Here is an 18636-nt window from a genome sequence, read left to right as displayed (position 1 = left end):
AAAACTGGTTCAACTACCACCTCTCTAGTTCTGTCAACTCGACCCCTGACCTCAGTCATCTCGACCCCTGACCTCAGACAACACAACCCCTGACCAATCACCAATCACCTTAACACATAACTATCCTGAAGTAGGCTTGACATCCATTTTTTGTGTCTGGAATTCCAAACAAGTTTTCAGCCAACCTTGAAACCCAGGGGAGGTAACGGCTTCTCAACCATTTATTGCTTGGGTGGTTTCGAGATGGCAGTACACACACGCGCGCACACAAACACACTCTCTCATTCTCTCTCATACCGACCCACCCCCATCCCGCATACCAGCATCCACCGCACTAATTTCATGATTGTACTTCAAGGCCAACCCCAACCCCAACCCAAAAGGCCACCCCAACCCACAAGGCCAACCCCAACCCCAACCCACAAGGCCAACCCCAACCCCAACCCACAAGGCCTACCCCAACCCACAAGGCCAACCCCAACCCCAACCCACAAGGCCAACCCCAACCCCAACCCACAAGGCCAACCCCAACCCCAACCCACAAGGCCACCCCAACTCCAACCCACAAGGCCAACCCCAACCCCAACCCACAAGGCCAACCCCAACCCCAACCCCAACCCAAAAGGCCACCCCAACCCACAAGGCCAACCCCAACCCCAACCCACAAGGCCAACCCCAACCCCAACCCACAAGGCCACCCCAACTCCAACCCACAAGGCCAACCCCAACCCCAACCCACAAGGCCAACCCCAACCCCAACCCACAAGGCCACCCCAACTCCAACCCACAAGGCCAACCCCAACCCCAACCCCAACCCACAAGGCCAACCCCAACCCCAACCCCAACCCAAAAGGCCACCCCAACCCACAAGGCCAACCCCAACCCCAACCCACAAGGCCAACCCCAACCCCAACCCACAAGGCCACGCCCACCCCAACCCACAAGGCCACCCCAACTCCAACCCACAAGGCCAACCCCAACCCCAACCCCAACCCACAAGGCCAACCCCAACCCCAACCCCAACCCACAAGGCCAACCCCAACCCACAAGGCCAACCCCAACCCACCAGGCCACCCCAACCCCAACCCACAAGGCCAACCCCAACCCCAACCCATAAGGCCACGCCCACCCCACCCGTGACCGCCATGAATGTAAGAAGGTCGGTTCCCATCGTCATGAATGGATGCTGTTATTATCCTCCATCCCCGTCAAACCGGTTCTCCTTAGGTCATCCATGTCTGAGATTTAGGGAACATTCCAGAATTCTCTTGTCAGTTCCCCAACATCAGGCTTACCTAGAGTCAGTCATTTAACGTAAGTAAACAACAACTTTAACCATCTTGTGATAAATAAGTTTAGGTTTGTAACTGGCCTACATTAATCTCATATATTCTTATATAAAACAACAGGGGATGGCAACTCGGGATATAGACATGATTTTTAATCCATTTTTAATTACTTAAACTTTTAAAAATAGAATAGAATCTCGTAGAAAAAAATTGCACAACAAGTGAACGCAAAAACAAAATGTGTATAATAGTGCGGAATATTATTAGTACTTTATAAATTTACATGCGTTTTTTGAGAAATCGGAAATAGCGAAAATTGCAAATTCCGGTCAACGAAAGTTACTCAAAATTTGATAGAAGGCAGAGAATTAGATCTTATACTTACATGTGAAATTTCATTTGTATATCTGAAATAGTACTCAGGTTATAGGCTTTTGAAAAATTGAAAGTAGAAAAATTTTCCTTTTCCGGTTATCGGAAATCGTTCAAAAGCTTATACGGATCTACGATTTTGATATAATACTTATATATGAAATTTCATCAACCTAGCTTTAACTTTACTCAAGTTATCGTGTTTACACGCACACACACACACACACACACACACACACACACACACACACACACACACACACACACACACACACACACACACACACACACACACACACACACACACACACACACACACACACACACACACACACAGACATACGGACAAGATTGCAAAACTATGTTTTTCCGACTCAGGGAGGTGTAAAACGTCGAGATTTGCAAAAATCTAGATTTTTCCTTTCTCGTATATACAAAGTATAGAGAAAGTCTTGTAATCGTGCAAAATAATAAATAAACCGGGAGTGATCTCCCCTTAGCTTTCTCGAATATTCTTATATAAGACAACAGGGAATGGGAACTCGGGATATAGTTATGATTTTTAATCCATTTTAAATACTTAAACTTTTTAAAATAGAATAGAATCTCATAGAAAAAAGAATTGCGCACCAAGCGAACGCCGAATAAAGATGTGCATAATAGTGCGGAATATTATTAGTACTTTATAAATTCATATGCGTTTTTTGAGAAATTGGAACGAGTGAAAATTACTCAAAATTTAATAGAAGGCAGAAAATTAGATCTTATACTCACGTGTGAAATTTCATTTATCTTTTTCATTTATCTATCTGAAATAGTACTCAAGTTATAGGCTTTTAAAAAATTCAAAGTAAAAAAGTACCACTTCCGGTTATCGGAAATCGCTCAAAAGTTGATACGGATCTACGATTTTGATAAAATACTTATATATGAAATTTCATCAACCTAGCTTTAACGGTACTCAAGTTATCGTGTTTACACACACACAGACACACAGACATACGGACAAGATTGCAAAATTATGTTTTTCCGTATCAGTGAGGTGTAAAACGTTATTTGGCGTTAACCTGGTGTGCAATTCTTTTTCCACGAGATTGTATTCTATTTTTAAAAGTTTAAGTAGGCCTATTTAAAATGGATAAAAATCATGTCTATATCCTAAATTGCCATTCCCTGTTGCAAGAATATTCGAGAAAGTTTAGGGGAGATCACTCCCGGTTTACTTTTTTCACTTTACAAGACTTTATACTTCGTATATACGAGAAAGTAATAACCATCTGGTACATTTCCTTGATGAGTTCCAGCACATGTCTAAGAGTGCCGCGCCATTTAAACGACATGGATCAAAGATTCGATCAAAGATTTGAACAAAGATATTAATGAACCAGATTGGTCCATCAACAGATCACTGTATTGGTCCGATTCTCTCCACAGGTACACAAACAACCAACCAGGTGAACATGCACAAGACAACCTTCCTGTTCGTTGTGTGTGCGGCTGTTGGTGAGTAGTTGGTTTTAGATGGTTGTAGATGGTTGCAGATGGTTGTAGATGGTTGTAGATGGTTGTAGATGGTTTTAGATGGTTGAAGATGGTTGTAGATGGTTTTAGATGGTTGAAGATGGTTGTAGATGGTTGTAGATGGTTTTAGATGGTTGAAGATGGTTGTAGATGGTTGTAGATGTTTGTTGATGGTTTTAGATGGTTGTAAATGGTTTATATATATATATATATATATATATATATATATATATATATATATATATATATATATATATATATATATATATATATATATATATATATATATATATATATATTCCTATATATACCATAAATGAAACGAAAATCTTAAAAATTTAGCCACCATCAGTCAAGTGACGTCAACTTGCCCAAGTACCTCAACCTGTAGTATGCCGGATTTAACCTTGACAAATTCTGAGTATTGCCCGTACGTAAAGTTGTCTATGTTGTCTAATCAATGTAGTCTATGTAGTTTGTCGTCTATTTTGTCTATGTAGTCTAGTCAATGTCTAGTCAAGTGACCACTACACTGATATCAGTGACCACCACACTGACACAAGTGACCACCACACTGACACAAGTGACCACCACACTGACACAAGCGACCACCACACTGACACAAGTGACCACCACACTGACACAAGTGACCACCACACTGACACAAGCGACCACCACACTGACACAAGCGACCACCACACTGACACAAGTGACCACCACACTGACACAAGTGACCACCACACTGACACAAGCGACCACCACACTGACACAAGCGACCACCACACTGACACAAGTGACCACCACACTGACACAAGTGACCACCACACTGACACAAGTGACCACCACACAAGTGACCACCACACTGACACAAGTGACCACCACACTGACACAAGTGACCACCACACTGAGACAAGTGACCACCACACTGACACAAGTGACCATCACACTGACACAAGTGACCACCACACAAGTGACCACCACAATGACACAAGTGACCACCACAATGACACAAGTGACCACCACACTGACACAAGCGACCACCACACTGACACAAGTGACCACCACACTGACACAAGTGACCACCACACTGACACAAGCGACCACCACACTGACACAAGTGACCACCACACTGACACAAGTGACCACCACACTGACACAAGTGACCACCACACAAGTGACCACCACACTGACACAAGCGACCACCACACTGACACAAGTGACCACCACACTGACACAAGTGACCATCCGCCTACTTGACCTGCCTGTAGAACATCATCTCTAACGCAGAATGTGGAACGTCGACTACCAGTCAAGCTAATTTCCTCATCACAACAATGAAAGTCGTAATGGTGCCTAAGGCTTGCTCGGGTAATTAAACCTTTATCAACATCTAATTAAACCTTTATCAACATCTAATTAAACCTTTATCAACATCTAATTAAACCTTTATCAACATCTAATTACACATTTATCAACATCTGATTAAACCTTTATCAACATCTAATTACACATTTATCAACATCTAATTAAACCTTTATCAACATCTAATTACACCTTTATCAACATCTGATGAAACCATCACGACAGCAGACAGAAACATCACGACGACAAAATGTGCTGAGCTCATCACACATCTCCGTGTGACAACCCTCGACTGACCAACCAACCAACTGTATCATCCCCATGACAACCCATGTGACAACCCTCGACTGACAAACCAACCAACCGTATCATTCCCATGACAACCCATGTGCCAACCCTCGAATGACCAACCAACCAACCGTATCATCCCCATGACAACCCATGTGACAACCCTCGACTGACCAACCAACCAACCGTATCATCCCCATGACAACCTATGTCACAACCCTCGACTGACCAACCAACCAACCGTATCATCCCCATGACAACGCATGTGACAACCCTCGACTGACCAAACAACCAACAGTATCTTCCCCATGACAACCCATGTGACAACCCTCGACTGACCAAACATCCAACCGTATCATCCCCATGACAACCCATGTGACAACCCTCGACTGACCAAACAACCAACCGTATCATCCCCATGACAACCCATGTGACAACCCTCGACTGACCAAACAACCAACCGTATCATCCCCATGACAACCCATGTGACAACCTATGTCACAACCCTCGACTGACCAAACAACCAACCGTATCATCCCCATGACAACCCATGTGACAACCCTCGACTGACCAAACAACCAACCGTATCATCCCCATGACAACCCATGTGACAACCCATGTGACAACCCTCGACTGACCAAACAACCAACCGTATCATCCCCATGACAACGCATGTGACAACCCTCGACTGACCAAACAACCAACAGTATCTTCCCCATGACAACCCATGTGACAACCCTCGACTGACCAAACATCCAACCGTATCATCCCCATGACAACCCATGTGACAACCCTCGACTGACCAAACAACCAACCGTATCATCCCCATGACAACCCATGTGACAACCCATGTGACAACCCTCGACTGACCAAACAACCAACCGTATCATCCCCATGACAACGCATGTGACAACCCTCGACTGACCAAACATCCAACCGTATCATCCCCATGACAACCCATGTGACAACCCTCGACTGACCAAACAACCAACCGTATCATCCCCATGACAACCCATGTGACAACCCTCGACTGACCAAACAACCAACCGTATCATCCCCATGACAACCCATGTGACAACCTATGTCACAACCCTCGACTGACCAAACAACCAACCGTATCATCCCCATGACAACCCATGTGACAACCCTCGACTGACCAAACAACCAACCGTATCATCCCCATGACAACCCATGTGACAACCCATGTGACAACCCTCGACTGACCAAACAACCAACCGTATCATCCCCATGACAACGCATGTGACAACCCTCGACTGACCAAACAACCAACAGTATCTTCCCCATGACAACCCATGTGACAACCCTCGACTGACCAAACATCCAACCGTATCATCCCCATGACAACCCATGTGACAACCCTCGACTGACCAAACAACCAACCGTATCATCCCCATGACAACCCATGTGACAACCCATGTGACAACCCTCGACTGACCAAACAACCAACCGTATCATCCCCATGACAACGCATGTGACAACCCTCGACTGACCAAACAACCAACAGTATCTTCCCCATGACAACCCATGTGACAACCCTCGACTGACCAAACATCCAACCGTATCATCCCCATGACAACCCATGTGACAACCCTCGACTGACCAAACAACCAACCGTATCATCCCCATGACAACCCATGTGACAACCTATGTCACAACCCTCGACTGACCAAACAACCAACCGTATCATCCCCATGACAACCCATGTGACAACCCTCGACTGACCAAACAACCAACCGTATCATCCCCATGACAACCCATGTGACAACCCATGTGACAACCCTCGACTGACCAAACAACCAACCGTATCATCCCCATGACAACCCATGTGACAACCCTCGACTGACCAACCAACCAACCGTATCATCCCCAGGTGCTGTTGCTGTGTTGCCCTCACTCGTGCTCTGTGTCTGGCTCAGTCTGGTGATCACGTGGTTCAACGGCAAGACAAGTGTTTAAACACACTGTTGGTCTACACGTGTTTAAACACACATTTGGTCTACATGTGTTTAAACACACAGTTGGTCTACAAGTGTTTAAACACAATTGGTCTACATGTGTTTAAACTCACAGTTGGTCTACATGTGTTTAAACACACAGTTGGTCTACATGCGTATAAACACACAGTTGGTCTACATGTGTTTAAACACACAGTTGGTCTACATGCGTATAAACACAGTTGGTCTACATGTGTTTAAACACACAGTTGGTCTACATGCGTATAAACACAGTTGGTCTACATGTGTTTAAACACACAGTTGGTCTACATGCGTATAAACACACAGTTGGTCTACATGTGTTTAAACACACAGTTGGTCTACATGCGTATAAACACAGTTGGTCTACATGTGTTTAAACACACAGTTGGTCTACATGCGTATAAACACAGTTGGTCTACATGTGTTTAAACACACAGTTGGTCTACATGCGTATAAACACAGTTGGTCTACATGTTCATAAAGACAGCAACATTTTATAAAACATTTGATTTAAAACCTACATCTTTACATGTTCATAAAATTGTAAAGTATTAAATTTTGTCATCCCACAATTTGCATGCTTTATACTACATAAAATTTTTTTTTTTACAAATATTTCTCGATTAAATTAAACAATTAAAAAAGAAACATTTCCTACATTTATTTCACGTCTGTCTGTTTTTGTTGCCCGAGTGGCGATCACGCAGGGGCAGACAACTGTCTTCTAGCAATCTGCTGGTCGGGTTTTAACTCTATTCAGTAATAAAATGGGAGATAACAAGATTAAATACTAGAGATCGCGCGATCATCTCGCCACGGAGGGTGAACTGTTCTCACAGCACGAAGAAGGGGCAGACAACTGTCTTTTAGAGACTAGTAAAGGGGTTTTATTAGTTTTAACCCAAATATTTTTAGTAGCAGCCTATATAGATCTGCTTCATTTAGAAAGAGTTACTAAAAAGTAGAAAATAAAACAAATATAAAAACTTTGATAATAACAAGCTTTTAAATGCAATGAAAATAAAATAAACTTGTTCCTAAATTACCACCACCACCACCACCACCATCAACACTAGTATTGCAATCACCATCACCACCACCACCCCATTACCACCATCACCACCATCAACACTACTACTACCATCACTATCACCACCACCACCACCATCACCCCCACCACTACGACGACCACCACCACCATCACCATCACCACCACCAGTATCACCACCACCACCTCCACCACTACGACGACCACCACCACCATCACCACCACCACCATCACCACCACCACACCATCACCACCACCACTACCATCACCATCACCTCCACCATCAACACCACCACCACCACCACCATCACCTCCACCACTACGACGACCACCACCACCATCACCACCATCACCACCACCACCACCAACACCATCACCTCCACCAATCGACGACCACCACCACCATCACCACCACCATCATCACCACCACCATCACCACCACCATCACCACCACCATCACCACCACCATCACCACCACCACCACCACCATCACCACCATCACCACCACCACCACCACCATCACCTTTTGAGTAATTTACCCAACAACAACAAACCTCACGAGTGACTACTCTTAAACCACGACACGCTACAAATGACAAAGAGGTGATCACGTGATCACCCCCCCCCCTCCACCACAACACACCCCGACAGCACAGGTAATAGTTTTGTTGCCTGATTGAAATTTTCACGAACCGCCCCCCCCTCCCGTTAAGTCACACAATCGTCCAGTGTTGAGTGTGTTGTGTTTGAACACGAGCTAGTCGGCTGCTGAAGTTTGTCATCACACGGAGCATCAGACGACCAGCTCACGCGGACTAGTTTGTTCTGGTCACCCAATCTTTAAAGGTGAGTAAACTACAACATCTTCTGGTCTGTGGGGGATGGACATATCAAAATAGCTAGTTTGTTCAGAGGCAGTAGAGTTGACGTTAGAGTGACAACATCACTATGGAATTACAAAAGCAAACGATTCTCTTGTACAAATAGAAAGTAAGTTGTCCAATATTTAATTTCTAACAGTAAAAAAATTATGTAGATAAATAACTTCACAATCACGAGCCTCTAAAACAACAAAAACCAATTGGTAAAGTTGGAAGATCTAATCGTGTTCAGCGGACGTCACGTACGTCAGTCATTTTCTCTGTCAACATAATTACTGACTCAAACTTAGCTAATTAATTACTGTCACACAATGCCTAGAGCGCACTGTTCAATAAAATGTGTCAACAGCTTCAGGACTAGATGCGCATTTAAGGCTAACAGGGGTTAGGCTTAGGCTAGGCTTACTCAGGGGGCTGGTATAACGCTATACTAACTTAGGAATTAGGGCTAGGCTAACTAAGGGATTAAGGCTAGGCTAAAATAGAGGTTAGGGTTAAGGCTAGACTTAGGCTAGGGATATTGTTTGCCAGTTTTAAAACCGACAGTAAAAATGCGTGTAATGTGGGGGGGGGGGGGGGGGTCATTAGGAGGGCGTCATTAGGAGAGCGATTTCTAGGCTGTCTACCAACTCCCGGTCAAATAAGTCTACCAGTGTCTCACACTTAGGTTATACATAATTTAAAACTTTGGGTTTTTAAAATGGTGCTCTATGGAGGAATACTCAACACACCATGTGTTGTAAACACACCATGTGTTGTAAACACAGCATGTGTTGTAAACACAGCATGTGTTGTAAAGACATCTTGTGTTGACCCCTGAAACTTTTCTGTTTGAACTAAAACCTCGACAGTACATGACATTGTGTGGTCTAGCCAGGACATGACATTGTCACGGCACAACCAAATGTCATGTCTGGACAGCACCAAGTCCTCTTAGAGTCCCCTAATGTCCAGAGAACCAAATGTCATGTCCTCTAATGTCCAGATAATCAAATGTCATGTCCTCTAATGTCCAGAGAACCAAATGTCATGTCCTCTAATGTCCAGAGAACCAAATGTAAAATATATTGTGTAACTATGGCGTGGCAAAGCTCAAGTTAAAATAAGCCTAAACCAAACAATACTAAACCCCAACCAAACATTCGGCAAACGATGAGCCGAGCTGCCCTAAGTCACGTGACTATGCTGTCAGGTGACATCCCGTCGTGACGGTGGCAAGTTTTTATGTTCAGTGCCTGACCTCTGTGCCTGACCCCTGTGCCTGACCTCTTTACGTGACCTCTGTACGTGACCTCTGTAGCTGACCTCTTTACGTGACCTCTGTACGTGACCTCTGTACGTGACCTCTGTGCCTGACCTCTGTACGTGACCTCTGTACGTGACCTCTGTACGTGACCTTTGTGCCTGACTTACCACCAGACTTACCACCAGACTTACCACCAGACTTACCACCAGACTTACCACCAGACTTACCATCAGACTTACCATCAGACTTACCATCAGACTTACCATCAGACTTACCATCAGACTTACCATCAGACTTACCATCAGACTTACCATCAGACTTACCATCAGACTTACCATCAGACTTACCATCAGACTTACCATCAGACTTACCATCAGACTTACCATCAGACTTACCATCAGACTTACCATTAGACTTACCATCTGTCTCTACCACAACACATGACCGTGACCTTGCTACTAGCCAGCAACTGAACTTTGACCCCGACAAATTGAGCTGCCCGCCATTAAGTGTTGACCTGAGATTATCAAAACAATTGAGTCAGCTGACGACAGTGATTGTGTTAATTTTTTCCCCCACAGCATCAAGTACTCAAAGATCATGTATCAGAGCAGCTATTTATTCATTTTAACCGCGACTATTGGTGAGTCGATTTTTGATGTACAATGTTGTAGACTGCTTATCTAAGTTTACAATACAAATATATAACCTTGTTGTCGGCGTTCTTTAGCCGGTATTCTATATTTAACCGGCTTTTTATATCTGGCATTTTATTGACAAAAAAAAAAGGTTTTCGATTTATGTCGGAGGTCTGATAAAAAATGGTCTTGTAGATATAAAATAGTATTTAACGTTTCAAAAACAAGAATATTAAATATAAAATACTTTTTAACGTTTGAAAAACAAGAACATATCTAAGTAGGAAAGAAAAATGACAATATTGACACATGACATGTTAACTGGAGACTAGAGGCTAATCAGACACTCTGTCGTTAGTCTGTTCTATTTATAGAATGACAATTTTCGTAATTTACTTATGCCTTGTATTCCTTTAATAAAGTGTTTATAAGAGATGTATAAACAAACCAGTATAAACCCTTATAACACACGTGTTTGATATATTTGCATCATGTGCAGCCGCTGTCAGCCTTGTGACGTCAGACTGTCCTGGGGTCACAGAGTGCACTGTTCCATCACCGACCTTGACACAGTCTGAATACTGCCCGTAAGTAGGTCACGTTCTATGGCTAGTTGTAGGTCCTGTTGTTAGGTCCTGATGTTAGGTCCTGATGTTAGGTCCTGATGTTAGGTCCTGATGTTAGGTCCTGATGTTAGGTCCTGATGTTAGGTCCTGATGTTAGGTCCTGATGTAAGGTCCTGATGTTAGGTCCTGATGATAGGTCCTGATGTTAGGTCATATAATAGGTCTTATGGGAGTGGATGTAGTTTCTCAGGCATTTGATTCAATCCAGATATGTTATGTTGTCTTGCCACCCTCAGAGAGTAGATGGTGTCAGAGAGTAGATGGTGTCAGAGTAGATGGTGTCAGAGTAGATGGTGTCAGAGTAGATGGTGTCAGAGTAGATGGTGTCAGAGTAGATGGTGTCAGAGTAGATGGTGTCAGAGTAGATGGTGTCAGAGTAGATGGTGTCAGAGTAGATGGTGTTAGAGTAGATGGTGTCAGAGTAGATGGTGTTAGAGAGTAGATGGTGTCAGAGAGTAGATGATGTCAGAGAGTAGATGGTGTTAGAGTAGATGGTGTCAGAGTAGATGGTGTCAGAGTAGATGGTGTCAGAGTAGATGGTGTCAGAGAGTAGATGGTGTCAGAGTAGATGGTGTCAGAGTAGATGGTGTCAGAGTAGATGGTGTCAGAAAGTAGATGGTGTCAGAGAGTAGATGGTGTCAGAGAGTAGATGGTGTCAGAGAGTAGATGGTGTCAGAGAGTAGATGGTGTCAGAGTAGATGGTGTCAGAGAGTAGATGGTGTCAGAGTAGATGGTGTCAGAGTAGATGGTGTCAGAGAGTAGATGGTGTCAGAGAGTAGATGGTGTCAGAGTAGATGGTGTCAGAGTAGATGGTGTCAGAGTAGATGGTGTCAGAAAGTAGATGGTGTCAGAGAGTAGTTGGTGTCAGAGTAGATGGTGTCAGAGTAGATGGTGTCAGAGTAGATGGTGTCAGAGTAGATGGTGTCAGAGTAGATGGTGTCAGAGAGTAGATGGTGTCAGAGTAGATGGTGTCAGAGTAGATGGTGTCAGAGTAGATGGTGTCAGAGTAGATGGTGTCAGAGTAGATGGTGTTAGAGAGTAGATGGTGTCAGAGTAGATGGTGTCAGAGTAGATGGTGTCAGAGTAGATGGTGTTAGAGTAGATGGTGTTAGAGTAGATGGTGTCAGAGTAGATGGTGTCAGAGTAGATGGTGTCAGAGTAGATGGTGTCAGAGTAGATGGTGTTAGAGTAGATGGTGTCAGAGTAGATGGTGTTAGAGAGTAGATGGTGTCAGAGTAGATGGTGTTAGAGTAGATGGTGTCAGAGTAGATGGTGTCAGAGAGTAGATGGTGTCAGAGAGTAGATGGTGTCAGAGAGTAGATGGTGTTAGAGTAGATGGTGTCAGAGTAGATGGTGTCAGAGTAGATGGTGTCAGAGAGTAGATGGTGTCAGAGAGTAGATGATGTCAGAGAGTAGATGGTGTCAGAGAATAGATGGTGTCAGAGAGTAGATGGTGTCAGAGAGTAGATGGTGTCAGAGAGTAGATGGTGTCAGAGAGTAGATGGTGTTAGAGTAGATGGTGTCAGAGTAGATGGTGTCAGAGAGTAGATGGTGTCAGAGAGTAGATGGTGTTAGAGTAGATGGTGTCAGAGTAGATGGTGTCAGAGTAGATGGTGTCAGAGTAGATGGTGTCAGAGTAGATGGTGTTAGAGAGTAGATGGTGTCAGAGTAGATGGTGTCAGAGTAGATGGTGTCAGAGTAGATGGTGTCAGAGTAGATGGTGTCAGAGTAGATGGTGTCAGAAAGTAGATGGTGTCAGAGAGTAGATGGTGTCAGAGAGTAGATGGTGTCAGAGTAGATGGTGTCAGAGTAGATGGCGTCAGAGTAGATGGTGTCAGAGAGTAGATGGTGTCAGAGAGTAGATGGTGTCAGAGAGTAGATGGTGTCAGAGAGTAGATGGTGTCAGAGAGTAGATGGTGTCAGAGAGTAGATGGTGTCAGAGAGTAGATGGTGTCAGAGTAGATGGTGTCAGAGTAGATGGTGTCAGAGTAGATGGTGTCAGAGTAGATGGTGTCAGAGTAGATGGTGTCAGAGAGTAGATGGTGTCAGAGTAGATGGTGTCAGAGTAGATGGTGTCAGAGTAGATGGTGTCAGAGTAGATGGTGTCAGAGTAGATGGTGTCAGAGTAGATGGTGTCAGAGTAGATGGTGTTAGAGAGTAGATGGTGTCAGAGTAGATGGTGTCAGAGTAGATGGTGTCAGAGTAGATGGTGTTAGAGTAGATGGTGTTAGAGTAGATGGTGTTAGAGTAGATGGTGTCAGAGTAGATGGTGTCAGAGTAGATGGTGTCAGAGTAGATGGTGTCAGAGTAGATGGTGTCAGAGTAGATGGTGTTAGAGTAGATGGTGTCAGAGTAGATGGTGTCAGAGAGTAGATGGTGTCAGAGAGTAGATGGTGTCAGAGAGTAGATGGTGTCAGAGTAGATGGTGTTAGAGTAGATGGTGTCAGAGTAGATGGTGTCAGAGTAGATGGTGTCAGAGTAGATGGTGTCAGAGTAGATGGTGTCAGAGAGTAGATGGTGTCAGAGTAGATGGTGTCAGAGTAGATGGTGTCAGAGTAGATGGTGTCAGAGTAGATGGTGTCAGAGTAGATGGTGTCAGAGTAGATGGTGTCAGAGTAGATGGTGTTAGAGAGTAGATGGTGTCAGAGTAGATGGTGTCAGAGTAGATGGTGTCAGAGTAGATGGTGTTAGAGTAGATGGTGTTAGAGTAGATGGTGTTAGAGTAGATGGTGTCAGAGTAGATGGTGTCAGAGTAGATGGTGTCAGAGTAGATGGTGTCAGAGTAGATGGTGTCAGAGTAGATGGTGTCAGAGTAGATGGTGTCAGAGTAGATGGTGTCAGAGTAGATGGTGTCAGAGAGTAGATGGTGTCAGAGAGTAGATGGTGTCAGAGAGTAGATGGTGTCAGAGTAGATGGTGTTAGAGTAGATGGTGTCAGAGTAGATGGTGTCAGAGTAGATGGTGTCAGAGTAGATGGTGTCAGAGTAGATGGTGTCAGAGTAGATGGTGTCAGAGTAGATGGTGTTAGAGAGTAGATGGTGTCAGAGTAGATGGTGTTAGAGAGTAGATGGTGTCAGAGTAGATGGTGTCAGAGTAGATGGTGTCAGAGTAGATGGTGTCAGAGTAGATGGTGTCAGAGTAGATGGTGTCAGAGTAGATGGTGTCAGAGAGTAGATGGTGTCAGAGAGTAGATGGTGTCAGAGAGTAGATGGTGTCAGAGTAGATGGTGTCAGAGTAGATGGTGTCAGAGTAGATGGTGTTAGAGAGTAGATGGTGTCAGAGTAGATGGTGTTAGAGTAGATGGTGTCAGAGTAGATGGTGTCAGAGAGTAGATGGTGTCAGAGTAGATGGTGTCACAGAGTAGATTGTGTCAGAGTAGATTGTGTCAGAGTAGATTGTGTCAGAGTAGATGGTGTCAGAGTAGATGGTGTTAGAGAGTAGATGGTGTTAGAGTAGATGGTGTCAGAGTAGATGGTGTTAGAGTAGATGGTGTCAGAGTAGATGGTGTCAGAGTAGATGGTGTCAGAGAGTAGATGGTGTTAGAGTAGATGTTGTCAGAGTAGATGGTGTCAGAGAGTAGATGGTGTCAGAGTAGATGGTGTCAGAGTAGATGGTGTTAGAGAGTAGATGGTGTCAGAGTAGATGGTGTCAGAGTAGATGGTGTCAGAGAGTAGATGGTGTCAGAGAGTAGATGGTGTCAGAGAGTAGATGGTGTCAGAGAGTAGATGGTGTCAGAGAGTAGATGGTGTCAGAGTAGATGGTGTCAGAGTAGATGGTGTCAGAGTAGATGGTGTCAGAGTAGATGGTGTTAGAGAGTAGATGGTGTTAGAGAGTAGATGGTGTCAGAGTAGATGGTGTTAGAGTAGATGGTGTCAGAGTAGATGGTGTCAGAGAGTAGATGGTGTCAGAGAGTAGATGGTGTCAGAGAGTAGATGGTGTCAGAGTAGATGGTGTTAGAGTAGATGGTGTCAGAGTAGATGGTGTCAGAGTAGATGGTGTCAGAGTAGATGGTGTCAGAGTAGATGGTGTCAGAGTAGATGGTGTCAGAGTAGATGGTGTCAGAGTAGATGGTGTCAGAGAGTAGATGGTGTCAGAGAGTAGATGGTGTCAGAGAGTAGATGGTGTCAGAGTAGATGGTGTCAGAGTAGATGGTGTCAGAGTAGATGGTGTCAGAGTAGATGGTGTCAGAGTAGATGGTGTCAGAGTAGATGGTGTCAGAGTAGATGGTGTCAGAGTAGATGGTGTCAGAGTAGATGGTGTCAGAGTAGATGGTGTCAGAGTAGATGGTGTCAGAGAGTAGATGGTGTCAGAGAGTAGATGGTGTCAGAGAGTAGATGGTGTCAGAGAGTAGATGGTGTCAGAGAGTAGATGGTGTCAGAGAGTAGATGGTGTCAGAGAGTAGATGGTGTCAGAGAGTAGATGGTGTCAGAGAGTAGATGGTGTCAGAGAGTAGATGGTGTCAGAGAGTAGATGGTGTCAGAGAGTAGATGGTGTCAGAGAGTAGATGGTGTCAGAGAGTAGATGGTGTCAGAGAGTAGATGGTGTCAGAGAGTAGATGGTGTCAGAGTAGATGGTGTCAGAGTAGATGGTGTCAGAGAAGATGGTGTCAGAGAAGATGGTGTCAGAGAGTAGATGGTGTCAGAGAGTAGATGGTGTCAGAGAGTAGATGGTGTCAGAGAGTAGATGGTGTCAGAGAGTAGATGGTGTCAGAGTAGATGGTGTCAGAGTAGATGGTGTCAGAGTAGATGGTGTCAGAGTAGATGGTGTCAGAGTAGATGGTGTCAGAGTAGATGGTGTCAGAGTAGATGGTGTCAGAGTAGATGGTGTCAGAGTAGATGGTGTCAGAGTAGATGGTGTCAGAGTAGATGGTGTCAGAGTAGATGGTGTCAGAGTAGATGGTGTCAGAGAGTAGATGGTGTCAGAGAGTAGATGGTGTCAGAGTAGATGGTGTCAGAGTAGATGGTGTCAGAGTAGATGGTGTCAGAGTAGATGGTACAATTGAATTGAAAAAGTATCAAACTGGCCATGAAGAGACCAACCTGAACATTTAACCTACCTCAGTATGAGAGCTAACACACAGCTAACCATTTAACCAGCCCACACCTAACCGTTTAACTAGCCCACACCTAACCATTTAACCAGCCCACACCTAACCATTTAACCAGCCCACACCTAACCATTTAACCAGCCCACATCAAATTTAACCAGACATCACCTAACCATTTAACCAGCCCACACCTAACCGTTTAACCAGCCATCACCTAACCATTTAACCAGCCATCACCTAACCATTTAACCAGCCCACACCTAACCATTTAACCAGCCATCACCTAACCATTTAACCAGCCCACACCTAACCATTTAACCAGCCATCACCTAACCATTTAATCAGCCCACACCTAACCATTTAACCAGCCATCACCTAACCATTTAACCAGCCCACACCTAACCATTTAACCAGCCATCACCTAACCATTTAATCAGCCCACACCTAACCATTTAACCAGCCATCACCTAACCATTTAACCAGCCATCACCTAACCATTTAACCAGCCCACACCTAACCATTTAACCAGCCATCACCTAACCATTTAATCAGCCCACACCTAACCATTTAACCAGCCATCACCTAACCATTTAACCAGCCCACACCTAACCATTTAATCAGCCCACACCTAACCATTTAATCAGCCCACACCTAATCATTTAACCAGCCCACACCAAATTTAACCAGACATCACCTAACCATTTAACCAGCCCACACCTAACCGTTTAACCAGCCATCACCTAACCATTTAACCAGCCATCACCTAACCATTTAACCAGCCCACACCTAACCATTTAACCAGCCATCACCTAACCATTTAATCAGCCCACACCTAACCATTTAACCAGCCCTACCTAACCATTTAACCAGCCATCACCTAACCATTTAATCAGCCCACACCTAATCATTTAACCAGCCCACTGCCAACCATTTAACCAGCCCACACCAAACCATTTAACCAGCCCACAACTAACCGTTTAACCAGCCATCACCTAACCATATAACCAGCCCACACCTAACCATTTAACCAGCCCACACCTAACCATTTAACCAGCCATCACCTAACCATTTAACCACCATCTCCAGGAAGGCCAAAGTTTACCTGGCGTGTCTGCAAGCCGTGGCATCTAACGCCGACTGCAACTTCGTGTCCAAGACGGCGGCCAACACCTTGATCACTGGCACTGAGGTCACCATGAAGGCTAAGGACTGCTCAGGTAATTCCTAATGGATTGACGTTACACACCTCCACACACCACCACACACCATCACACACCACCATACACCACCATACACCCCCATACACCACACACCTCCACACACACCTCCACACACACCTCCACACACATCTCCACACACATCTCCACACACATCTCCACACACATCTCCACACACATCTCCACACACATCTCCACACACATCTCCACCCACATCTCCACCCACATCTCCACACACATCTCCACACACATCTCCACACACATCTCCACACACATCTCCACACACATCTCCACACACATCTCCACACACATCTCCACACACATCTCCACACACATCTCCACACACATCTCCACACACATCTCCACACACATCTCCACACACATCTCCACACACATCTCCACACACATCTCCACACACATCTCCACACACATCTCCACACACATCTCCACACACATCTCCACACACATCTCCACACACATCTCCACACACATCTCCACACACATCTCCACACACATCTCCACACACATCTCCACACACATCTCCACACACATCTCCACACACATCTCCACACACATCTCCACACACATCTCCACACACATCTCCACACACACTACCACACACCTCCACACATGCATGTGGAAACCCTGCCACGCCAATCATGTGACAGCTCTTGTGGCATCCCCATGACAACCCATGTGACAACCCTCGACTGACCAACCAACCAACCGTATCATCCCCAGGTGCTGTTGCTGTGCTGCCCTCACTCGTGCTCTGTGTCTGGCTCAGTCTGGTGATCACGTGGTTCAACGGCAAGACAAGTGTTTAAACACACAGTTGGTCTAATGTGTTTAAACACAGTTTGTCTGCAAGTGTTTAAACACAGTTGGTCTGCAAGTGTTTAAACACACAGTTGTTATACATGTGTTTAAACACACAGTTGACCTACATGCGTTTAAATCGATTAAATGTTTTCACTTCAATATTTTCTAGTTCATAAATTTCCACCATTGTAACGTTACCTCACATCACAAATGTACAGTTACAGAATTCGTTTCATTTACATTTTATTCAAGAAAAAAATTTCATAAATAAAAAAGTTTTCTT

General features: G+C 44.6%; 1 protein-coding gene across 2 annotated transcripts; it reads left to right on the top strand.

Annotated features, from left to right (window-relative positions):
- The first annotated feature begins 1236 nt into the window (after positions 1–1236).
- On the top strand, positions 1237–18622 carry LOC131956394 (uncharacterized). Of its 2 annotated transcripts, none has more exons than XR_009388957.1 (6): positions 1237–1314; positions 8591–8723; positions 10586–10647; positions 11142–11233; positions 17405–17531; positions 18273–18622. XR_009388957.1 is itself a non-coding variant. In XM_059320799.1 (6 exons), exons 3-6 carry the CDS (start codon positions 10605–10607, stop codon positions 18356–18358), a joined length of 348 nt encoding a protein of 115 aa, XP_059176782.1. In that variant the 5' UTR covers positions 1237–1314; positions 8591–8723; positions 10586–10604; the 3' UTR covers positions 18359–18622. The 2 variants fall into 2 exon arrangements, 1 of the variants encoding a protein (XP_059176782.1); XM_059320799.1 differs by having other exon boundaries at positions 11142–11229; positions 17401–17531.
- Positions 18623–18636: the final 14 nt, after the last annotated feature.

The sequence above is a fragment of the Physella acuta genome, unplaced genomic scaffold (genome assembly GCF_028476545.2).
Source record: "Physella acuta isolate Inbredline_101_S28 unplaced genomic scaffold, ASM2847654v3 ptg001147l, whole genome shotgun sequence".
In the NCBI taxonomy this organism is placed as follows: Eukaryota; Metazoa; Mollusca; class Gastropoda; family Physidae; genus Physella; species Physella acuta.
This window is presented reverse-complemented; position numbering and strand designations above follow the sequence as displayed.

Coding starts and splice junctions, on each gene's coding strand:
- LOC131956394 (XM_059320799.1), top strand. CDS start 10,605: ATGTATCAGAGCAGCTATTTATTCATTTTAACCGCGACTATTG. Junction 10,648..11,141: donor CATTTTAACCGCGACTATTG/GTGAGTCGATTT, acceptor CATCATGTGCAG/CCGCTGTCAGCCTTGTGACG. Junction 17,532..18,272: donor GAAGGCTAAGGACTGCTCAG/GTAATTCCTAAT, acceptor TATCATCCCCAG/GTGCTGTTGCTGTGCTGCCC.